Source organism: Vulpes vulpes, chromosome 15, assembly GCF_048418805.1.
Source record: "Vulpes vulpes isolate BD-2025 chromosome 15, VulVul3, whole genome shotgun sequence".
In the NCBI taxonomy this organism is placed as follows: Eukaryota; Metazoa; Chordata; class Mammalia; order Carnivora; family Canidae; genus Vulpes; species Vulpes vulpes.
The window spans coordinates 28169909-28195408 of record NC_132794.1 but is presented as its reverse complement, the minus strand read 5'-3'; the positions used below and the strand labels follow the sequence as shown (position 1 = coordinate 28195408).

Genomic DNA, 25500 nt, shown 5'->3' with positions numbered 1-25500 from the left:
AAAAAAATAAAAAGCAAAAAACCCCACTCCCTCTTCTGCTGCTTCCAGTTCTAAGTAAATTGAAACAAAATATTTCCTCAGACCAATGACACATCTCAGGGATCAGCAGATCTTCCTCAAAGTATTGCACGCTTTCAGGACTTGTTTACGTAAGGCTCATGGCTTGGCACTAGCTACCACAGCTCTAAAAGCCATCCTCCCTATTCACATTCCCTTTATTTTTTTTTCTCCATTTTATTTTATTTATTTTTTATGATAGTCACACAGAGAGAGAGAGAGAGAGGCAGAGACACAGGCAGAGGGAGAAGCAGGCTCCATGCACCGGGAGCCCGACGTGGGATTCGATCCCGGGTCTCCAGGATCGCGCCCTGGGCCAAAGGCAGGCGCCAAACCGCTGCACCACCCAGGGATCCCTCACATTCCCTTTAAATGCCCTGTGTCTGGTTTAGCCCTTTGCGAATTCTAGTTACAATGAAGTTTTTTTCATTTATTATGTTGCTTTATAATTAATTTGAAGAGTAAAATTTAGATTCTAGACACAGTTACGGTTTTCTAGAGTTAAGGGATTTCCTTTGTTTCTAATTTTAAAGTCATTGCAATACAATTCGCTCCCTAAAGTCCTACTGACACCTGTTGTCCTTAGCAGTTTTCCCGCTCGGGACAGCTGTAATATTCTGTTTACTAACATGTCATCCCAGGGAGAAATGAGCTTTGGGCTGCTATCCTGAAGAAACAGACTTTTCTTCCTTTCCTTTCTTTCCTTTTTTTTTAACAGAGCAATCCTGCAAATTGGAGAGTGGAGAACTACTGAGGGGAGCGCAAACTACCCCAGAGGCAGAGATCAGCGGACTCTGCAGAAGGTCTCGCCTCTCTGCTCGTGTGGCCGCTCCCCACTCCTCCTCCCCTCTTCTTCTCCTCCCCCTCCTCCCCCTCCTCACCTCTCCCTCCTCCCCCTCCTCTTTTTCACCCCCTCCTCTCCTTCCTTACCTCTTCCTCCCCCTCCTCACCTCTCCCTCCTCCCCCTCCTCTTTCTCACCTCGTCCTCCCCTTCCTCACCTCTCCCTCTTCCCCCTCCTCTTCCTCCCCCCTCCTCCTCTCCTTCCTCCCCCTCCTCACCTCTCCCTCCTCCCCCTCCTCTTTCTCACCCCCTCCTCTCCTTCCTTACCTCTTCCTCCCCCTCCTCCCCTCCCCCCTCCTCCCCCGGGGCGCGCTCCCGGTTAGGGCGGGCCCAGCTCGGGGCAGGGCGGCAGCCCACGCGGCCTGGCTGGGTGCGCCTCGCCCGCGGTCTGGACGCCGGCGGCAGAGAGGCCAGCGCCTCCGGAGGGACGTGCCCGAGCCCGGCGCCCGCGGACCATGCCCTCCAGCCCGCGGAGGTGGGGCGCCCGCGGCGACTACGAGCGGGTCCCCGGGGGGCGTGAGGCGCAGGTAACGCCCCTCGGTCCTGGGGGCGGGGCGGGGCGGGGGCGGGGGCAGGGGCGCCGCCTGCTCGGACGCCCACCCGGCTCGGCCGGAGCCCGGGCCCCGCGGTCGTCGTACTCACGCCCAGAGGCGGACGCGCGGGGGCGAGATGCCCTCGGGCCTCGCGGAGACGCGGCCTCTGGACACCGGGGTCTCAGGCCGCGTGGCTGCTGCCCAGGGAAGGACGCGACTTTCTTGAAGGGACGAGTGACTGCCCGACTCGGAAGCACGCCCTGAGACAGGAACGGATGGAGCTGGCGTCGCTGAAGGAGGACAGGCGGGGGCGGGGGTGGAGGTGCGGGGGCGGGGGGCGGGGGCGGGGGTGCGGGGGCGGGGTGCGGGGGCTGCGCATCCTTCCCTGGCCTCGCTGCGCCGCGCCGGGACCCGCGCCCCCCGCCCCGGGACAGGCTCCGCACAAGCTCCACCGGGTTTACCGTTCTCCACCGCACAAGACAAAGCCTCACGAGGAGCCCCTAAGAGAAGCAGTTCCGTGATTCTCAAAAGGAAAAACAAAATTCGGATTCAGGGGATCTTCTTCTAACCCTGAGTGATTCCAAGTGTCAGATCAATATGACAGCATTCTTCTGATTGCACAGAAAACGGAACTATAGATGCTTTTAAAAGCAAAGCGAATTATATGAAGTCTGTAAAATATAGAGGCTGAATAAATCCCTTGAAAATGCGAAAGAGCTCCACCAGGATAATACACTGTTTTTTTTCTTTTTAATTTGTTTTTGTTTTTAGTTTTTTTGTTTGTTTGTTTTTTACTTTCTTTTCTTTTCATTTTTACTTTAATGGCAGGCTTAAGCAGGGGAACAGGTTTAAGATCGTTGGTGCAACTACAGAGGTGGCAAAAGCAGTGAATCACAAACTTGTAGGGTGGGAAATGGTAAAACTCAAATAATTGACTCAGAATTGCACTCAGTTCTTCTTGCAGGATTCCAACGACATTTATGTCTTTGACTGTTATTCAACCTGGGTAGCTTTATGGGCCAGGAATTCATTTAGAAAACACTACTTGTACTTGCATTTTTTGTTGTTGTTGTTGTTACTTCTACGATGCCAAATTAAAAAAAAAATTGATGGCTTCAAAGTAGATTGAAAACCTTATATGATCACATTTCATTGCTGAGGCTTTGTATTTTGACATAATAGATCTCAGACATTAATCTCACCTACTTATCAGCTAAGAAAGTGACTTTCTCATAGTTTCTAGGGCCTTTATGGTGACCTAGAAATAGAATGCTTAAAATTATTTTCTTACTGTGAGTAGTGGCCATTCATTCATTCATTCCTCCAGAACATGTTTATTATGAGCTAGGCCCTGGGCTAAAACTGAAAATATAAAGATAAATCAAATATAGTTTTCTGTCTTCCAGACTAAGTTAAGCAAGAGAGAAGCACCTCTCAGGAAATGATTCAATAGTCAGGAAAGAATGAGGGTAAATTCAGTGAAGACAGTTCTGAAGAGCCCCTTAAATCCTCCCTAAGGAATATGTTGAGATTGCTATGGTAACCCAGAACAGGAATATAAGCCTTAAAGGCTGGGATGGGAAAAAAAAGGAATTACCAAAGGCAATAAATCTTAAATAGGATTGAAGTACAAGAGAGAATTAGCCAGAAGTGAAGTAGAAGGATGCCGGCAGGAGGAAAGTTATCTCTAAGTGGCAGCAAGCAGCCTGTGACAGGTAGAATTGAGAGTGTGGGTTTGACTGGAAGACAGAATGGACTAACTGGATTAGATCCAGTCTCTTAAACTTCTTGAGTTTCTTAAACTCTGGGCCTTAGTTTCATCTACTGTAAATGAGGCTGACAAAAATGGTTTCACCACAAAGACATGAGATTATATATATGTTTTTTTTTTTTTTAATTTTTAAAATTTATTTGTGAGAGAGAGAGAGTGAGCCAGCATGAGCAGGAGAAGCAGAAGGAGAAGCAGGCTCCTTGCTAGGCAGGGTGCCCAAGGGGGTGCTCAATTCCAGAACCCAGAGATCATGATCTGAGCTGAAGACTGATCCTTGACTGACTAAGCCACCCAGTTGCCCCACAAAGACATGTATTTAATGAGATAATATAGTTTGTATATATAATCTGGCACATAAGTGATTAAGAAACATACTTTTTAAAAAAGATTTTATTTATTCATTTGACATAGAGAGATAGAAAGAACACACAAGCAGGAGGAGCAGGGGTAGGCAGAGGAAGAAGGGGGAAAACAGGCTCTGCCAAACAAGGAGTTGGATGTGGGACTTGATTCCGGGACCCTGTGATCATGACCTGAGCCAAAGGCAGCTGCTTAACTGACTGAGCCATCCAAGTAACCCAAGAAACATAAATTGTTTGGTCTCTGGATGTTTTCCCTTCTCGTGAGGCTGTCCTTCCACTTTCTCTTAACTGCCTCCACCAATCCCAGAACCCTCCTCCAGTACCCACAAAGGAAGCTCCTGAAGTTACGGGTTATGAGATACTGTGTAGCAGTCCCCCAAACCATATCCTGTGGGACTACATCTCAAGGTTGAACCCAAGAAAGATTGAAAGTAGCACACTTCACACTAGTCCTGGACCCTGGCTATGCTGTGGTCTCATGGTCTAAATATTTCCTGCTCCTCCATCATAATACAGAAATAACAAGACCACCATTCAAATGAAAATTGCCCTTAAATCAGCAATGTTAAGGTATGTTTATGGAATGCCTGTTATACATGCAATAGTAGTTAAGTACAATAGATAAGAAAATAGCTTAGGAAACGAAGGCTTGGGGCGACAAGAGAAATGGGAAACATTTGGGGTCAGTTAGGTCTGCAGACTAGAAGTGCTACCTGAGTGAGAATAAGTAAGTTAAAAGGACTGAGAATATTTAATGGAGAAGAGGAGAGTAAACTAGAACACTGAAAGTTACTTTTTAGAATGTCATGTCCTGATTTTCTACATAGATGTTACATTGTAACAATATATCAGTAATGAACTCAGGGAGACCCATGCTATGAATTCAGTATTCATTGAAAAGTCATTTATACATACTTGTTGCTTGATAAGGCATATTACCTTCACCAGACATTTACCTGTCTACTGTAATGTTTTCCAGGAGGTAACTATATTTGGAATTTACTGTGATAAATTCAGCCTGGCCTACATCTAAGGAGGCTAATTACCAGAGGACTCAAAGGGCCTCATATGAGATGCTTTCACATGGAAAACGAGCCAAGGGGGAAGGTTAAATCAATCCTGAGTTTTTGGTCTAAAATAACCTTCAGTAATAGGTTTGCTAGATGTAGGTGCTGAAAACAACCACCTTTTTTTTTTTTTTTTTTTTTTTTTTTTACTTAGCTCATGATTGTCTGGATCAGTTGGATCATGACCTGATTTGGGTCAGGTTGGCTGATTTTTGCTGAACTCTTTTAGGCACTTTGGCCAACCAGAAAGTTATCTAGTGACAGGATAGTATAGGATTAATTTACTCAAATGTTTGACACTTCCCAAGGTAGGACGACAGACTGTCAGATGAGCACCTCAGTTCTCTTCTATAAGATCTCTCATCCTCTAGCAGCTAGTTTGGGATCAGGCACATGGTGCATTCAGGGTTTTTAGCACAGAAAGCCTCTTGAGGCTCAGAATTGGAGTTCTCTTAGTGTCACTCTCATGGCATTCTTATGATCACAACAAGAAATGATGCCAGCCCAGATTTAAGGCGTGGAGAATAGAGTTTACCTCTTGATGGGAAAAAGCTGCTAAGAATTTTTAGCTATTTGAGTTGGCCACAAAAACAAGATGTATTTTGGATGTGAATAAGATCTTTTCTTTGGTGGTAAATTATCAAGTTGGCAACTCCCCGTGAAATAGAATGTGACTTGTGGGTTAAATCAAGAATTTTCAGAACATTTTCCACAATATGTGCACTTATTTTCCAAATAATATATTTGGCAATAATAGTGATAGTGATATTATAGATCACATGTGTATGTAAGTGGTTGTTTTGGGCTACAGTGTGATGACTGTTTTACATTTATCATTGCATTTACTTTTTGCAAAGATAATATAAGGATAGATAGCAATTGAGTAAATGATTTATAGTATATCATTTGCTGTGACTCAGAGAACAGATTTGGAATGAATAATGTTTTCTCCTCTATACTCACGACATTTTTCTGGAAAGGGTGGAATTTTGTTGCACTCATTCCTTTAAGGATAAGAATTTTTAAAAATATAGTAGTAAACACTTACATACCTGTTGTGTATGAAATCAGGCCTGGATTAGAGAGGATCAGTGTTAAAATTGTTAAATACAGGACAGTTTCTAATAATGAACTTTATTGTGGTGATCAGTTTTATATTTTACAATGCCTATTATATTCTCTTATTTTTATATTTTTCAGAAAAAAGGACAAAAATATCTTTAATTTAGTGATTAAAATGCTTTAAATTTAATTTATGTATAAATGCTAAGTTATTTATGTATACATATGCATATACATATATATAAACACAGTTATAGAAGTTCAGGGGTGTGTGTGTATATATATATATAGAGAGAGAGAGAGAGAGAGAATGAGAAGTAATATTTCAGAAATGATTTTTCTTTCCTATATGGTTTTTTGCTATGTAAACAGAGTCATAATGATAACTGTTGCGAGAAATCCTAAAATGCCTCTAGTCCAACCACTATTCTAATATCTTAATTTTATTCCTTAAGGATTATGATATCAACATAGCCACAACTATTAGTAGATGAAATTGTTTCATATTTACTTTTCCAACGTTAACAAAGATATTTCAAATATAAAATAAAAGCATATTCTTCATATACTACTTGTTATGTTTTTCTTTTTAGAAATGCAATCCAGAGAAAAATGCTTCATTCTTCAGTAGGATGACATATTCCTGGTTTAGCAGGTAGGAATTTACTAATCTGTAGCATACCACCTTGAGGAATAGTACAAGGAAAATGATACCTAAATGTTATTCCTCTAATCTAAGAATGAATATTTTTATAAAATGACTATGTAAAGACTTTTTTGTTATATTATTTTATTACAGAGAAATCACAGATAATAACATAATAAGTAATTCCACAGATAAGATTGCTAATACTTCTGTCTGTCCCTTTATAGGATTTCTAACCCTGTTAGTACTATGGAAGGAGAGAAATTTGATTTTTTTTAAAGATTCTATTTATTTGAGCAAGAGATAGAGAAAGAGAGAGCATGTGCACTCGCATGAGTAGCGGGAGGGGTAGAGGGAGAGGAATAGGTGGAAAATATCAAGCCTACTCTGCTGACTGGGGATCCTGGGGAGGCTCTATCTGATGACTCTGAGCCAAAACCAAGAGTCGGATTCTTTACTGACTGAGCCACCCAGGCACCCCAGAACTTTGAATTTCTTTTAACATCCAGTAAATATGTACGTATTTTTCCCCAAGTCTTATGAGATAGGCATATACATTTAAGAAAGTTGAAAATTGGGGAACCCTGGGTGGCACAGTGGTTTAGCGCCTGCCTTTGGCCCAGGGCACGATCCTGGAGACCCGGGATCAAATCCCACGTCAGGCTCCTGGTGCATGGAGCCTGCTTCTCCCTCTGCCTATGTCTCTGCCTCTCTCTTTCTCTCTGTGTGACTATCATAAATAAATAAAAATTAAAAAATTAAAAAAAAAAAAGAAAATTGAAGCTTAAGGAGAGGAATTAACTCGTCCATTGAGGCCCAAGGAGGGGCACACCAACTTGGTGTTGGAAGTCAGTTTTTTTTATATGTTTCATGCTTTTCTTTTAACTTTGATAGTCTACTTTTTACTAGGAATGTTCCTAGAAACACACATATATATACTACTGTTAAAACACAGTCATTTTTGTAAGGCATATAATGAGAATAATTCATGTATAATGTATGATGAGAGCTTTAACACAAGATTAAATCATATTAAAAGAGAAGAATTTTTTCCAGTTTTATAAATTTAGAAGCTTTCTTTAGAAATGTATTTCTTTCCACTCATAGCAGAAAGGTTATGATACATGAACTGAATTTATTATCTTTATGCCCCTTGTTCTATAGTTAGTAGAGACAAAATTGCCCAATATGATCTATAAACATGCTCTCAAGAGTAGATGAATGCTTAAAAAGAACAAGAAAAGGTTGGTTGTGTGCTGGATGTCCTGCATTATGCTAACCTTTAAAAATGCAGAGATAAATGTCCTACTTCCTATCTTCTAGGAATTCATAGATATAGAAAGATTAAAAAGTATACTATAAATTATCCAAAAAGGCAAAAGATGATATAAGCATGATAGAGAAACACTGTTTTGAGGAATGACATCTAACCACATTCACACAGAGAATGTTTTACAAGTAATTAATGCTTTAACCCAACATTTAACAATGTGTAAGAGTAAGCCAAGAGGCATTCCAAGTTGAGCAAATACTGTATGCAAACCAGAGAGTGAACTGACCCCTCCCCACTGCAATGTGTTGATGTGACTGACAAGAGATCAAGCAGAGTGTAATGTGGTTTATGTTTGCACTTAGGAAAATCACCTTTAGAATTGTATGGATATGGTATGTACTAGGTGAGAATGGAGACAGAGGGAGTAGTTAGACAGTTCTTCAATTATGCTGGTAAATTTATGGTTATGGCCTGAACTAGGGGAATGATAAAGAAGATGAAGAAGGAAGAGATTCAAAAGCTAATGAACAGATTGAGTTAATTAGATAAGGAATTTGAAGAACTGGGAAAAATATTAATCAGTTTCTGGCTGAGATAACTGTCAGGTTCAGGTGTGGTGAAGACCTGTGTGTTCAGTTTGGAGAAACTTCAATTTGAGATGTTTGACTCATCCCCATAAAAAAATATCGAATAGGTGTTGGATATATAGGCTTTTGATCTATGGATATAGATTTGGAAGTAATTGACTGTATGTCAGTAGTTGATGCCATGAGTCTGAATGAGATCATCCAGAAAGAGAGAGCCTATTGAACAGGATGAACAAATGGAACATTGAGAATCCTCAGTATTTAAATGGTGAGAGGAGGGGTAATCTACCAAAGAAGCTAAGGAAAGGCATTCAGAATGTAAGAGACAAACCAAAGAGAAAAGAGTGTGTTTGAAAGCTAAGGAAACTGCCAATAGTGCCAAATACTGAAAAGGGATAAATTAAAGAAAGAACTGAGTATTCTTCATTGAATTTGGCAATGGAAAGTTCATTGGTGATTTTTAAGAAAGCAGTTTAAGTAGAAAACTGATAAACTTGGTGAGCAAATAATTGGGTTGAATTATAAGACTTATAAGTTAACACAAACCTAGGAAACACTGAAAGAGGCTGCCAAAAATTTTACATCAATATGCTACATTAAGTTATACACCAGGAAAAAGAATGGTTAAATAGGAATTATGTAAATGTGGGCTATTTATACTCAGTGATTTTGATTTTTCAAACTTGTATGTGTATAAATATATTTTCCAGCCCTCAGTTACATTTCATTCATGTGTTGAGAGTAAGAGTGATGTCTATTCCAGCTTTAAAAATTTCAAACTGTCATTTTTAAGTCACAGGATATCATAGAATTTAAATAATTCAAGTAAAATTAATTTTAAGCAAATGTACTTTTAAAACTTTATCAAACTAGAAACACTATATATGTTTATTTTAAATATTGCAAACACCAATTTAGGAGGCCTAAAATATGAAACTGAAATTAAATTTAATAAGCAAGATAAGGCATAGCAAATTTTATTTTATTTTTTTTTAGTCTTTTTTTTTTTACTTTTTATTTATTTATGATAGTCACAGAGAGAGAGAGAGAGAGGCAGAGACACAGGCAGAGGGAGAAGCAGGTTCCATGCACCGGGAGCCTGACGTGGGATTCGATCCCGGGTCTCCAGGATCGCGCCCTGGGCCAAAGGCAGGCGCCAAACCCCTGCCGCCACCCAGGGATCCCGCATAGCAAATTTTAAAATATAACAACTCAATATCTTGAAGTCCATATCTTAGGTCAATCAAACTAATAAGTTATAATTATTGAATATCACATTTATCTTCTGTTTAAATTTAAGATCTCAGAACTAGATAGGAAATATTTTTATAGTATGCTGCTATCTGGAACTGTCATTGGCATGAATCTAATTTGATTTCTTATCTAGTAATTAAACAATTGCAGCTAAAATATAACTATTGTTTAAGAGAATGTCTCTTTGAAGACAATGGCTAATTGTGTTCTCAGAACTGTTCTTTGAATTACAGAATAAAGTCAGAAATTATTTCCTAGGCCAAAGTTAAGCTCCCACAATTTTTTTTTTTAATTTTTATTTATTTATGATAGTCACACACACACAGAGAGAGAGAGAGAGAGGCAGAGACACAGGCAGAGGGAGAAGCAGGCTCCGGGCACCTGGGAGCCCAATGTGGGATTCGATCCTGGGTCTCCAGGATTGCGCCCTGGGCCAAAGGCAGGCGCCAAACCGCTGCGCCACTCAGGGATCCCAAGCTCCCACAATTATATGAATAATTCAATTAAAATGTGCTCAGATGATACAAATAATTAGGGAATTACATGCTTATGAGCCTTAATTCCTAAGGCAGTAGCTGTCTAGATAGTTTTGATGATCAAATAATTATGGAGCCTTTATCAGCAAATATAATCTGTCATCAGTGTATAATAATCATTGTCATTGAATAATCCCCTTGACGTACGTGGAAAAATCTAGGTAAAATTTTTATAGGTCACAGTTGAATCACTTATTTTAACCAGGGGTACACTATTTAGTCTGTCCTCCCTTTTCCTCACATATTAATAAAACATAAATTACCTGACTTTGTCCTATATTACAATTTTTGGACAGACTGACTTTTTGTCTTTTCCCATAAGGCAATCACCCTTTTCCAGAAATGTTTTAAAAAGTGATTAACAGGAATGAAATTGGTAATGCAACTATATATCTATACTTTCCAAGTTTTCCAATATTACTTACCTACAGTATTTACATTTCATCTCATCTTCCTAGTGAATTGCTACTGGTTTGCTGCTCTTAACATCAGTTGGATGAGATATTTATTCACACTTGTTATTGTCAAATATACTCAAAATTCTCTTTAAGATAACACCATCTTAAACAGAGTAGAGGGTCACCTGGGTGGCTCAGTGGTTGAATGCCTGCCTTTGGCTCAGTTTGTGATCCTGGAATGGGCTCCCTGCAGGGGTCCTGCCTCTGCCTCTGCCTGTATCTCTGCCTCTCTCTATGTGTCTCTCATGAATAAATAAATAAATAAAATCTTTAAAAAACCCAAAAAACAGAGTAGAATATTATACTTAATGGCATTGTCTGCCTTTGGTTAAGTTAGCAGTGGTTTATATCACATTTAAAAAACTGACCAGTCTCTGGGATGCCTGGTATTTAACAGCCTGTAAAAATGAGAAATTAATACTGCTCTGCCTGCTTTAGAGAGTTGTAACGATCAAATTAATTTAACCGAATGACCTTGAAAAGAAATATCAGTCCAAAAGACCAAGATGCATCCTTAGGAATCAAGTCCACAAGTTTATGGGACCTGGTGCATGCTACATTCCCCTTACTGGAAGGTCCTGGTTTCTTCCCCCAAAGCCTCTTCATTTGACTTAAAGAAGCGCTCTTTTCTCTTTTTCTGGATGCTTATTTGTGATGGAAAGACCAGCCAGGACGATGAGAGTATTTAAATTTGCAGCAGAGCAAAAGAGGAACACACACATGGACAAAGGGAGCCACAGTAGTTAAAAGGCTGAGCCATGTACATGCATCACAATCAATTCAATTTAATTGTCACTTCTAGATGCTACATTATTTGGAGACTCAGCATGAAAGTCGAGGGTCACTTATCCCCGTGAACCAAAACCGCTGAGTTTTGCACAGTTCTAACTCAAAATGCTGAGGCAGTGAATGTTATTAAAAATGCTTTTTTGAAAATCAATGCAATCTTATTTTGAAAATGAATATTTATTTTGTGGAATGGAATAGAAAGACTTAGTATGACATAAAAATAATTTAGTGCTTAATATGTTTTTGAAAGTGCACTGCAGGAAAACTTCCAGGGTATTTGAGCCAACAGAAACATGATTACTGAAGGTCCTTTCTTAGTACATTTAAACCTTTTTGTTAAATATGAATTGTAATATGTTATGTAAGTCTAATAAAAGTGAAATTGAATCCAGTGGAGACTCTGGTTGCCATAGAGTTTAAATCCATCTCAGGGTCAATCAATAGAGATTGTTCAGTAATAATGACAATGAAAGTAGTCCCAATTTGGAGTCATGCAATACTTTGTTATGGTATCTTGGACTGATAATGTACTTTATAATGGAGAGAACAGAAACTATTGAGTCAGAAGGCCAGGGTTTAAATGTGGGTTTAATTTCTTACTGAACAAGTCATGTCACCAAGCTCATAGACCAAGCATATCTGAACGACATCACTTAGGAACAAGTTTGACTTTTGTAGCCTTTGGGTAAATACCTAGTAGTGCAATTGCTGGGCCCTATTTTTAACTTTTTGAGGAACCTCCACCCGTCTTCCAGAGTGGTTGCACCCGTCTGCATTCCCACCACCAAGTGTAAGAGGGTTCCCCTTTCTCCACTGCCTCGCTAAGTAAAATAAGTCAGTCAGAGGATGATAAATACCGTATCACATGATTTCACTCATGTGGAATTTAAGAAACAAACACGTGAATATAGGGAAGGGAAAAAGAGAGAGAGAGAAGCAAACCAAAGAGGCTCCTAATCACAGAGAAGAAATTGAGGGTTGGTGGAGGGAGGTGGGTGAGGGATGGGCTAACTGGGTGGTGGGTGTTAAGGAGGTCACTTGTTATGATGAGCACTGGGTCTTATATGTAAGTGATGGGTCACTAAATTATACTTCTGAACGAATTTTACACTGTATGTTAACTAACTAGAATTTAAACAAAAATTTGAAAAAAAAAAAAAACAAAACCAACAACAAGGAATGTATCAGGCAACAGAATAGCCGAGTAATAATAGCTGAAACAAAGAGGTATTTATTTTCTTGTTATTGGGCAGAATGCTGGGAATAAGCTGGTGACCTATGTTATAAAGGGCCCAGAGTTTTTCTGTCTTTCCACTTCCCGTCCTTATTAATTGGCTTTTCACCCATGGTGGCAAAGATGGCTCCTCTGTGTCGGAGCACTATGCCTCTAGTACAATCAGAAAGGAAGAAGGAGAAGGAAAAAGGAGGCAAAATATTTTCTCCTCTTGAAGTTTTGTGCCTGCTTTTGAAAAAGAAGGTTCTCCTCAGCAGACTTTTGTTCAGATGTCCTTAACCATAATTGAGTTAAATTATTAATGCCAAGCAAAAGGTACTGAGATTACCGGGACTACTTTAGACCAATCATAATTTATGACTCTGTGGCTGGGGAGAGGACTTACCCCGAGTTCAAGAAATTTTCAACTGAGTAAGTATCAGATTCCTCATGGTAAGAAGATGATGGGGCAGAAGGATAGCTGTAAGGTAAGTATAATTTATTGTCTGCCACAACAACATTTGGGGTGTAACGAGATCATGCACCATACATAGTTTGCCTGGGACAATCCTGATTTAGACCAGTTGTTTGTGCATAATTGCTCATAGTTCTTGCATAATTACTCTCAGCTTACCTTGGGGTAAGTTTATGGAAGGGGGGAGAGTGGAAGTACTGAGATGAGCAGTAATTTGTCATACTTCTTACAGCATCTTAAGAAACGGCACTGTCACACTGGCTCATATTCTATTGGTCAAAGGTCATATGGCCAAGGCGAAAGTTAAAGTGGCAAAGGGTATACATGTCCCAGTGGAATAGGAGAGGTTGCAAATGCAGAGGTTGGATCCATTTCTTCTCTGATAAAAGACTAAAAAAGCAGCTATTTTGGGGTTTTGGAGTGAATACCTTACTGTGAAAGTTGGCTATTTAAATTTCAATAAGAGAGGTAAACTAATAGGTGCTTCCAATATGAGATGAGTAAATGAAATTAGTGTTTAAAAAAAAAAAAAGAAATTAGTGTTTCACTAAATAATTGGATGTCCAAATACTTCTAAAATCTACAGATGATAATTGCATATTATTGAACTACCCAATATGTTGTATGACTTTTCAAAATACCATCTAGTCATTGTATACTGATTTAAAAAATAACTTACAGGGATCCCTGGGTGGCGCAGCGGTTTGGCGCTTGCCTTTGGCCCAGGGCGTGATCCTGGAGACCCGGGATCGAATCCCACGTCGGGCTCCCGGTGCATGGAGCCTGCTTCTCCCTCCGCCTGTGTCTCTGCCTCTCTCTCTCTCTCTGTGACTATCATAAATAAATAAAAAATTAAAAAAAAATAAATAAAAAATAACTTACAAATCAGAGAATAAGAAAAATGCATGGAAAATTATTTTTAACTTTGTTATTGGTTTTGCTTAATTGTTTACCTAACTCTTTCATTTTTAGAGTAATTGTTTTAGGCTATAAGAAACCTTTGGAAAGAGAGGACCTTTTTGAACTAAACGAAAGTGATTCTTCCTATATCGTGTGTCCCATCTTTGAAAAACAATGGAGGAAGGAAGTTTTAAGGAATCAAGAAAGGCAAAAAATAAAGGTAATTAATTCTTAAATTCTAACTACCTAATTACTACCTAAAACTAGAAAAAGCTTCTTCCAAACATGACAGAGTATTATTAATTTAGAAAGTCCCTAAAATATGTGAAAAGACAAGCTATGTTCATAAGTACAGTTGGTTGTTATTGCAACTAATTTCTGTCATCAAATTATTCAGCTAGCCCTCTTTTAGTATCAGGAACAATGTGTTGATATGTTATCTTTGGCTTTTCACCAGTATCTTTTGCTCGACTATTGTGGCAAAGATGGTTTCTATATCCCATGGCCTCTTATCTGTTTGTCCAAGTTAGTAATATGGTGACCAAGACCAAAGTTTATAGGGCAGGGTGGGGACTTCATATCTGTTTAGTATCATATACATACACGTATATATCTTTAGAATTCCCAAAAAGAAAATATGATTTGAAAATAAAACTGTATTTATATTAATTAATTAATGGAACAGTTTCAACATTCACAAAAGTAATAAAATGACTATTTCTCTTGCCCATTTAGACCAGATGGTGTAAATAATACCACGTGGTCTGGAGATATAGCTTACCAATGATATAGGTCATATTTTCAAGTTCAGCTGAATTCATCCCTCTTATTACCTTATTATCTTTGGAGTACATTACTAATTTTATAGTCAGTTTATATATATATTTCATTTTTTTACTTGTATTAGCTCTGTCCAATTTTCTCATTGTTTCTTATTTTCTTTCATTATACAGGCACCCTTTTGTAAAGAGGCACATACCAGGAAGCCATCTCTGGTCTATGCATTGTGGAACACCTTTAAGTTTGTCCTAATTCAAGTTGCTTTATTCAAAGTGTTTGCTGATATTTTGTCCTTTAGTAGCCCACTCATAATGAAGTAAGTCGTAGTCTAATTTTTTTAATTTCTCCACAGATAAAGGATAAAAAAAGAAGGGAAAGTTCTCATTGCAAATTTTATTTAGGATATGGACACCTTGCTAACTTTGCTATAATACAAATATGAATAATATATTCAATATTTACTGAAGTCAACTGTGTACTAAACAGTGCTCTAAAATCTTTAATTATCTTATTTAATTTTCACAACAATCCTATGAGATAAGAAATATTACACTCATTATCACAATGTGAAAACAGGTTTAAGCAATTTGCCTAAGTTAACATAGCTAGAAAATGCCAGAGCTATGATTAAAAGCTAGGAAGTTGTGGAAGGGGAGGTGGGCCAGGGATGGGGTGACTAAGTGTTGGGCACTGAAGGGGGGCACTTGGAGGGACGAGCACTGGGTGTTATGCTGTATGTTGGCAAATCGAACTTCATTAACTTCTTTAAAAAAAAATTAAAAAAAGCTAGGAAGTCTTCTTGAATGTATATTTAGAAAATGAAATGATACATACTCTTACTATTTTTCTTAGCTGTGACCTTTTGGGAGTTGAACTTTATCAGCCAGGGTAGTAATATATCAGTATAAATAAATATAAATGTATATGTCTATATATGTACGCACATATACATAGAGACACAATGTTTGAGGAATTTCCTTGATATTCTTTAATACCAATAAGCCAGATAATGAGATTGGAACCTTGACTCTGGCACCTTTTTCAAGAAAGCATTGTCCTACCTCTAACTGTTATGTGAAGGAAACACAATTTTTTTTCTTTTTTAATTAATCTATGATAATATTTTTGTATTGAATACATTTCCAAGTTGTTGGAGATTTTAAGAACTATTTAATTCATGAAAACATAATTAATCCTTAGTTACCTGAACCCTTGATAATATCCAGGCATGTATTTATCTAATATTTATTGAGCACCTACTACATACCACTATTCTTGATAGACCCTGCAGATAGACAAAGATCAAAAGTCCCAGCTCCAAAGACATTCAGAGGGATGAGATAAATATTAAACAAATGAATAAACATAAATGATATTAAGAAATAATCAGTGTTAAGGAAAAAAATACAGTAAGTGAAGGGGGTAAGAAATTCCACTCTGGGGAGGTTAAAGTGCTATTTTATTTAAGGAGGTTAGGAAAGACTTTGGTGATAGGTGACATTCGAAAAAAGCCCTAAAGGAAGTTAGGGAGGAAGCCAAGGCCATATCTATTGCAAATAGAAAGAACAAGAAGGGCAAAAACCACAAGGCAGGTGCATGCTTGTTGTCTTTGAGGACCCACAGGAGGTAAGTGAGAATAGAGCAAAAAGTGAGATTGAAGTTAGAAAGGTCTGGGCATGAAAAAGATTTTAAAGGGCCTCCTAGAATATGATGGGGATACTGGCTTTTATTCTGTTAGAAGGGAAAACTTTGGAAGATTTTTGAGCAGGAATTGGTATGATTAGACTTAAGTTTTATAGGGATCACTCTGATACTTTGTGGAAAATAATGTAAAGAGAAGCAAAAGTAGAAGTATTACCAGTTGGAAGACTGAGATAATCCAAGTAAAAGTCAATGTGGTTTCAACTAAGTTGTAGCAATGAAGGTAATAACAAGTGGTCAGATTCTGGTATATTTTAATGGATGCCTGGGTGATTCAACTGGTTAAGCATCTGCCTTTGGCTCAGGTCATGATCCCAGGGTCCTAGGATCAAGGCCCACATTGGGCTCCCTGCTCAAGGGGTAGCCTGCTTCTTCCTCCCTCCCTGCTTGCTGCTCCCCCTGCTTGTGTTCTCTGTCAAACAAATAAATAAAATCTTAAAAAAAAATAAAGGTAGAGTCAGCATAACATAATGGTGGATTGAATATAGGTTAAGAGAGGAGAGGAATCAAGGATGCCTTCAGAGGTTTTTTTTTTGTTGAAGTCACAAGGTAAATGAGGCACCATTTACTGAGATATAAAAGCTCAGGAAAGAGTAGGGTAGGAAGTGGGGTGTCCTTTTTGGACTTGCTAAATTTGAAATACATATTAGCCCTTTTACAGGAAGGAGTGAATTAACTGTTGTCCTTTGGGCAGCTTATAGGAGTGACTTTTGACTGGCAACTGGAACTTGCATTTCAGGAAGGTTCCTGGTGCCCTAACTGTTAAGAGTGGTTTAATATGTCCAAACTACTTAATGATCACTATGATTCATGCTGAATACCTACTTTCCTTCTAGAAGTTTGGAATTTGGGCATGTGTTAGGAAGAGGGTGCCTTGTATACTGAATCCCCAATGAGCTTATCTGGTAGACAATATTTCATATATGTTGCCACAGCTAGTTGCTGGGGTAATTAAATGTGTTTTATTTGACACTACTGAGAAAGGACTTTTGGAAGCTTGTGTCTGTTTTCTTCTGGACTTTAGCCCATGTACCTTTTCTCTTTGCTGATTTTTTGGGTATCTTTTCAACATAATAAATCATAGTCCTAGTATGACTAGATGCTGACTGTTATAAGTCCTTCAAATGAATCATTTAACTAGGAAGTGGCCTTGGGGATCACTGACATCCATCTAAAGAATCTAGAAAGATTGTGATTGATTGTCTACATAAACCTGGAGTCAAGCGAAACTCTCCACAGACAAGATAACACACCTCTTCTTCTCCTGCCTCTGCTTCTCACCTTTGTATATAACAGCTATTTTTAAGGAGTTGCCCCAAAGTTATCTCATCTATGGTCAGAAATCTCTCTCTCAGAAATATATTGACCAGCATCTTCCTCTCCTGCCCTCTTCTGGTGATGTATTGCTATAGTATTAAACATATAGAATTTTAGTAGTATAAAACAATGATCATTTTATTATATTCATAAATGTCTGTGAGGAAAACTTGATAACCACTAAGCTACAGCAACAAAGCATGATTTGTGGATCTGAACTTCAGAGAGTGGTGGATTTTCTTTGATCCACCATGATGGAGGCTTTAGCTGAGTAGCTCGAATGGCTGTCGACAGCTGTAGAAGCTCAAATAGAGACATATGTTTGGAGCCTTGGTTTTGGCTCTTGGCTGGGTTACCTTGGTTCTTTTTTATGTGTGCTGGTACTGGAATGTCCAGGATGGCTTCTTCACTTACATACTGATGCCTGGGCTAAGATGGCTGGAGATGGCCAGATATCCATCTCTGTCCGTCTGTCTCTCTCTTCAAGACTCTCCAAATGGTTAGCTTGAGCACAAAAGTCTCAGAGCAGTTGAACTTCCTACATAGCAGCTGGATTTTTTCAGAGTGAACATGCCAAGAGGCTCAGACAAGTCTTTTTATGACCTAGGCTTGGCAGCCCCAAAAATCAGATCTGCCACATTATTTTGGTCAACAAGTCCCCAAATAAGCCCAGATTCAAGTGGAAGAGAGAGTAGTTAGGTTTAACTTCTGAGTGGGAGGAGAGGCTAGAGATTTCCAGCCATTTTTAGTCATGTCCTGATTCCTAGTTTTCAATGACTACTGCTCAAAAAACTCATTCTAGAATCTCACTGTGGCCACTGTTTCCTAAAATAGCTGTAGGTCATGGCAATTCAGTGTCCCTGCCTTGCCTATAGGGTAAGGAATGGTCTCTAATTTTGTGGCATACTTTTGTAACACATTAGCTGGACTATACTGGCAAAATAGTAATATCAATATCACATTGAAATGAATTGTTATTGTATTTTTCTCCCTGCCTAGACTATGAGCTCCTCATGGTACACAGGATTCTGTATTATTCAATTTCTGTGTCCTTACTGCCTAGTACAGGACTGAACATAGAACTCAAATACATCTCCTGAATGGAATACTGAATTGTGACTGGCTTATCCAAAGTCACACTTTTTAAAGAGATTCTCCTTCTAGAGTAGTTGAATAGCCTTAATATTTCTACACCAAGGACTAAATGATCAGAAAGATTTTTAAGGGTTTAACTATATGCTAACTAACTGGAATTTATTTATTTATTTAGTTTTTAAAAAACATATTATCCATTCATACATGAGAAACAGAGAGAGAGAGAGGTAGAGACACAGGCAGAGGGAGAAGGAGGCTCCATGCAGGGACCCCGACACGGGACTCGATCCTGGGACCCCAGGATCACTGTGGGACGAAGGCAGGCGCCAAACCACCGAGCCACCCGGGGATCCCAACTAACTAGAATTTAAACAAAAACTTGAAATACAAAAATATTTCTGAGTTTGTATGATCATAACTGAGCCTGGGGGAGCTAATTTTATAAGCTAATTTTGAGACGTATATTTTTTTCTTTCCATAAGGGAAATTACTCAAGAGTACTATCCTTGAGGATGAGAATACATTGTCATGTTATCATGACTTGTATGTGTAATAATCAACATATAAAAATGATACTTTCATTAACTTAGTATTAGAAGAAATATGTTTCTTGTTGATTGTGCTTATTCTTTGTCCACCTATGAGTTTTATTATAATATTAGTCAAACAAGAAAATGAATATTCATATCTGATATGATGTATTTGGTTTTATGGTCTTCATCATGCCTAGATCACAGATTAATTTTAATACTTCCTGATTTGTATGTGTAGAGCCACTATGGTACCTATTGATAATCTTTTTTTGTTTGGTTTTATGAGAAAGGAAGAAAGTTTAGTTTGCAGCTACATTCACAATAAGAAGAACAGTGCACCTTTTTAGGGAAATTTAATTGGTAGACCAAGAAGATATTTAGTAAGTTTTTCTTATAAAAATAATTTGGTGTCTCAATGGATGGCATCTAATAGAGATCCACTAAGAAATACAGAACTTCCTGTTATTTTATCTAGATGGGATGTGGCATCATTTAATAGTGTCATTGAGAATACACATTGCTCTAAATAATTTTCAGTGACTAGAGGTTGTAATAATAATTTTAGAAACACTGGGATATATTTGATTCCAAAGTACAATTTTAATAACGTGAATATTTTGAAGTACTTGGTTTATAAAGCAATTCGGGAAACACCAATTGCTTTTAATTTTTTCACTCATAAGTTGTCCAAGCTGCCAATAAAATAGATCAAGACTTAGACAATTTTTATTTTTTAAAAATGTAAACTTTAAAAATGTAAACTCGCGTAAAGAATGAGTTTTACTGGAAAGAACTCAAATTCAAAAGCTCACCTTACACATAAAGGAACTAGAGAAAAAGCAACAAATAGACCCCACCCCTAGCAGAAGAAGACAGTTAATTAAAATTCGAGCAGAACTAAATGATATCGAGACCAAAAGAACTGTGGAACAGATCAACAGAACCAGGAGTTGGTTCTTTGAAAGAATTAATAAGATAGATAAACCATTAGCCAACCTTATTAAAAAGAAGAGAGAGAAGACTCAAATTAATAAAATCATGAATGAGAAAGGAGAGATCACTACCAACACCAAGGAAATACAAACGATTCTAAAAACATATTATGAACAGCTGTACGCCAATAAATTAGGCAATCTAGAAGAAATGGACGCATTCCTGGAAAGCCACAAACTACCAAAACTGGAGCAGGAAGAAATAGAAAACCTGAACAGGCCAATAACCAGGGAGGAAATTGAAGCAGTCATCAAAAACCTCCCGAGACACAAGAGTCCAGGGCCAGATGGCTTCCCAGGGGAATTCTATCAAACGTTTAAAGAAGAAATCATACCTATTCTACTAAAGCTGTTTGGAAAGATAGAAAGAGATGGAGTACTTCCAAATTCGTTCTATGAGGCCAGCATCACCTTAATACCAAAACCAGACAAAGACCCCACCAAAAAGGAGAATTACAGACCAATATCCCTGATGAACATGGATGCAAAAATTCTCAACAAGACACTAGCCAATAGGATCCAACAACACATTAAGAAAATTATTCACCATGACCAAGTAGGATTTATCTCCGGGACACAAGGCTGGTTCAACACTCGTAAAACCATCAATGTGATTCATCATATCAGCAAGAGAAAAACCAAGAACCATATGATCTTCTCATTAGATGCAGAGAAAGCATTTGACAAAATACAGCAGCCATTCCTGATCAAAACACTTCAGAGTGTTGGGATAGAGGGAACTTTCCTCGACATCTTAAAAGCCATTTACGAAAAGCCCACAGCAAATATCATTCTCAATGGGGAAGCACTGGGAGCCTTTCCCCTAGGATCAGGAACAAGACAGGGATGTCCACTCTCATCACTGCTGTTCAACATAGTTCTGGAAGTCCTCGCCTCAGCAATCAGACAACAAAAAGACATTAAAGGCATTCAAATTGGCAAAGAAGAAGTCAAACTCTCCCTCTTCGCCGATGACATGATACTCTACATAGAAAACCCAAAAGCCTCCACCCCAAGATTGCTAGAACTCATACAGCAATTCAGCAGTGTGGCAGGATACAAAATCAATGCCCAGAAATCAATGGCATTTCTATACACTAACAATGAGACTGAAGAAAGAGAAATTAAGGAGTCAATCCCATTTACAATTGCACCCAAAAGCATAAGATACCTAGGAATAAACCTAACCAAAGAGGTGAAGGATCTATACCCTAAAAACTATAGAACACTTCTGAAAGAAATTGAGGAAGACACAAAGAGATGGAAAAATATTCCATGCTCATGGATTGGCAGAATTAATATTGTGAAAATGTCAATGTTACCCAGGGCAATTTACACGTTTAATGCAATCCCTATCAAAATACCATGGACGTTCTTCAGAGAGTTAGAACAAATTATTTTAAGATTTGTGTGGAATCAGAAAAGACCCCGAATAGCCAGGGGAATTTTATAAAAGAAAACCATAGCTGGGGGCATCACAATGCCAGATTTCAGGTTGTACTACAAAGCTGTGGTCATCAAGACAGTGTGGTACTGGCACAAAAACAGACACATAGATCAATGGAACAGAATAGAGAACCCAGAAGTGGACCCTGAAATGTATGGTCAACTAATATTCGATAAAGGAGGAAAGACTATCCATTGGAAGAAAGACAGTCTCTTCAATAAATGGTGCTGGGAAAATTGGACATCCACATGCAGAAGAATGAAACTGGACCACTCTCTTGCACCATACACAAAGATAAACTCAAAATGGATGAGAGATGTAAATGTGAGACAAGAGTCCATCAAAATCATAGAAAAGAACACAGGCAACACCCTTTTTGAACTCGGCCACAGTAACTTCTTGCAAGATACATCCACAAAGGCAAAAGAAACAAAAGCAAAAATGAACTATTGGGACTTCATCAAGATAAGAAGCTTTTGCACAGCAAAGGATACAGTCAATAAAACTAAAAGACAACCTACAGAATGGGAGAAGATATTTGCAAACGACATATCAGATAAAGGGCTAGTTTCCAAAATCTATAAAGAACTTATTAAACTCAACACCAAAGAAACAAACAATCCAATCATGAAATGGGCAAAAGACATGAAGAGAAATCTCACAGAGGAAGACATGGACATGGCCAACATGCACATGAGGAAATGCTCTGCATCACTTGCCATCAGGGAAATACAAGTCAAAACCACAATGAGATACCACCTCACACCAGTGAGAATGGGGAAAATTAACAAGGCAGGAAACAACAAATGTTGGAGAGGATGCGGAGAAAAGGGATCCCTCTTACACTGTTGGTGGGAATGTGAACTGGTGCAGCCACTCTGGAAAACTGTGTGGAGGTTCCTCAAAGAGTTAAAAATAGACCTGCCCTACGACCCAGCAATTGCACTGTTGGGGATTTACCCCAAAGATTCAGATGCAATGAAACGTCGGGACACCTGCACTCCGATGTTTCTATCAGCAATGGCCACAATAGCCAAACTGTGGAAGGAGCCTCGGTGTCCATCGAAAGATGATGGATAAAGAAGATGTGGTTTATGTATACAATGGAATATTACTCAGCAATTAGAAACGACAAATACCCACCATTTGCTTCAACGTGGATGGAACTGGAGGGTATTATGCTGAGTGAAATAAGTCAATCGGAGAAGGACAAACAGTGTATGTTCTCATTCATTTGGGGAATATAAATAATAGTGAAAGGGAATATAAAGGAAGGGAGAAGAAATGTTGGGAAATATCAGGAAGGGAGACAGAACATAAAGACTCCTAACTCGGGGAAACGAACTAGGGGTGGTGGAAGGGGGGAGGAGGGCGGGTGTTGGAGGGGAATGGGTGACGGGCACTGAGGTGGACACTTGACGGGATGAGCACTGGGTGTTTTTCTGTATGTTGGTAAATTGAACACCAATAAAAATTAATAATAAAAAAAAAGAATGAGTTTTAAAGTCAATGTTCTTAAAAAGAATGTAAGTTTAGTCTGACCTAATTACATGTGGGTTCCTTCTGGTTATTACCTTAAGATAATTCAAAATGGCTATTTACAATGACAAAGCACATTTCTGCATCTCCAGAACTCAAAGTTTAAAAAAAAAAGTACATTTCTAAAACATCTAATATTAGACTTTTTACCTTATACAATAATATACCTAATTATTGCCTAATAATATACCTACCTAAATAAACCCAAGAATTGAGCCAGCAAAATAAATGATATATTAATCTGTAGTATCTGAGAGAATATGTCCAAGTTATTTTCACCATGATTTAGAGTATAGGTAGTCTTTTTAAATTCTTACTATTATTAGTCACACAGACAGTTTAAAAAAGGTTGAGAACACCTATATAATGTTATTAACAATGACATGAGGCATTTGGAGTTTTAACCAGTGTTTACAATTGAAGGACAATAAGCAGCCAAAAGAGTTATGATTAGAACCGTCCTCATTGTTTAGCTGTACCCCAGCCTTAAGCCTAATCATCATGACCATGCTGTCACCAAATGTAAGAGGAAATAAAGGAAAATAGAGTAGACAGAAACTGGATATGGATAAAAGTAACAAAAGGTGGGATGCCTGGGTGGCTCAGTGGTTGAGCATTTGCCTTTGGCTCAGGTCATGATTCCAGGGTCCTGGAATCGAGTCCCACATCAGGCTCCCTTGAGGGAGCCTGCTTCTCACTCTGCGTATGTCTCTGCCTCTCTCTCTGTGTCTCTCATGAATAAATAAATAAAATCTATTTTTAAAAAAGTTTTAAAAAGTGAAATATCATTCAGGCCTTTGAAAAATACTGTGTGCCATTCTGAGAGATTCACTACTTATATTCTAATTGTCATGTTTCCTTATGTTTAACAAAATGCATGATTATTTTAAAAAAGAAGCTTTAAATGTCTTTGTGTCTCAACTTGTATGATGAAGTTAGATCAGAACAGTTGGTTGGTGAAAAATTAACCTGGTACTCCAAAGCCTCTGAAAATAACTGTTGCTTCTATTTATTATATAATATTTGAATTAAAAATAAAGGGGGAAAAGAGGCCAAACTGAGCAAGAAGAGCAAAGAGTGGGTAAAAAAAAAATATAGGTGTATGTAACGTTTTGACAACACTTCACGCTTATAAGCATTTATCTACTTTAGATGCTTAACATTTCTTCCCCTTTCTCAATTTTTATATGACATTCAGGCAAATGATCATTTTCTGTGAACATCACGCAGATTTTGGATGGAGTGGCTATGGTTATGCTTTGGCACTTTTTGTTGTAGTCTTTTTGCAAACCTTGATCCTTCAGCAATACCAACGTTTTAACATGCTCACTTCAGCAAAAATTAAGACAGCCATAATGGGACTCATCTACAAAAAGGTAAAAAATTAAGGAATTCCCAATTTGTAAATGGATTCTTTCCTTGTATACTCTAAACTATAGGAGAGTATGTTAAAAGGTTCCTAGGGTGCCCTTTGAATGTACATTTGTTTTACTTTAAAAGAACTTTGACTCATCCGTATTGGTTGTATTCATTTCTCTGTAGGACTCTCTATAGTTCTTACAGTCCCTGCAACTTCCAGTGAGCCCTAATCCTTGAAACTAAATGATGGTTTCTGTCCACTGTTGTATCACTGAAATCCTCCTCACCAAGTGAATGACAACGAATGTAATGTGTTCGTGATTATCTGTGTGCATGTACCATTGAAGTTTCTTCTTTTCATGATATTTTCATTCTGCATACTACTTTTTTCTTCTTCCTCTGTTTGCTTTACTCTACTTTTTCATGCAACAAAACCATCTTTCTTTAAACCATCATTATCTGCTTCTCTTTCATTCTAACTCCTGCCTCTGTACCCACCTACCCTCCAAAACCTGGCTGATGCTTATACCTGTGATAATGCTGAAGTATAATTTGTTCTCTCTTGAAAATGCAATTTTAAATACCACCTCTTTACCATCCAGAGGCTTTTATTTACATTATCATCATAAACAATTAAAGAGTTTCTTTCTTCCCATAGTTATCACCGGAGTTGTTCAATCAAGTGCATTTTGCATTCTTACTCTATAGTTTTCTGTAAATTGTGGACTCTTTAAAATTTGGATAGAAACCTATTTACCTGTTGTACCTTTGTCATCTGGGAAAATGGCTTTTATACATTTTTATAAAATTTGGATGACTGAGAAAGTGAGTAAATGAACCACTGCCTTCAAGAAATTAGGGGGAATTATTAGCATACATAATAAATGTGTGGGAGCTAAATGCAGGGATTTTT

At 38.3% G+C, this 25500-nt stretch overlaps 1 protein-coding gene across 3 annotated transcripts in view; it reads left to right on the top strand.

Moving 5' to 3' along the window:
• The first annotated feature begins 1241 nt into the window (after positions 1–1241).
• LOC112917709 (ATP-binding cassette sub-family C member 2-like) overlaps positions 1242–25500 on the top strand; it is a 91058-nt gene continuing 66799 nt past the window's right edge. The window contains exons 1-5 of one of the 3 annotated variants that reach the window (XM_072740945.1): positions 1242–1425; positions 6287–6348; positions 13897–14044; positions 14778–14920; positions 24427–24604. In XM_072740945.1, the coding sequence (XP_072597046.1) occupies positions 1354–1425; positions 6287–6348; positions 13897–14044; positions 14778–14920; positions 24427–24604 (603 nt within the window). In that variant the 5' untranslated portion in view covers positions 1242–1353. Of the gene's footprint in view, positions 1426–6286; positions 6349–12161; positions 13616–13813; positions 14045–14777; positions 14921–24426; positions 24605–25500 lie in introns of those variants that run through there. The other 2 variants (XM_072740946.1, XM_072740947.1) reach the window with 2 other exon arrangements.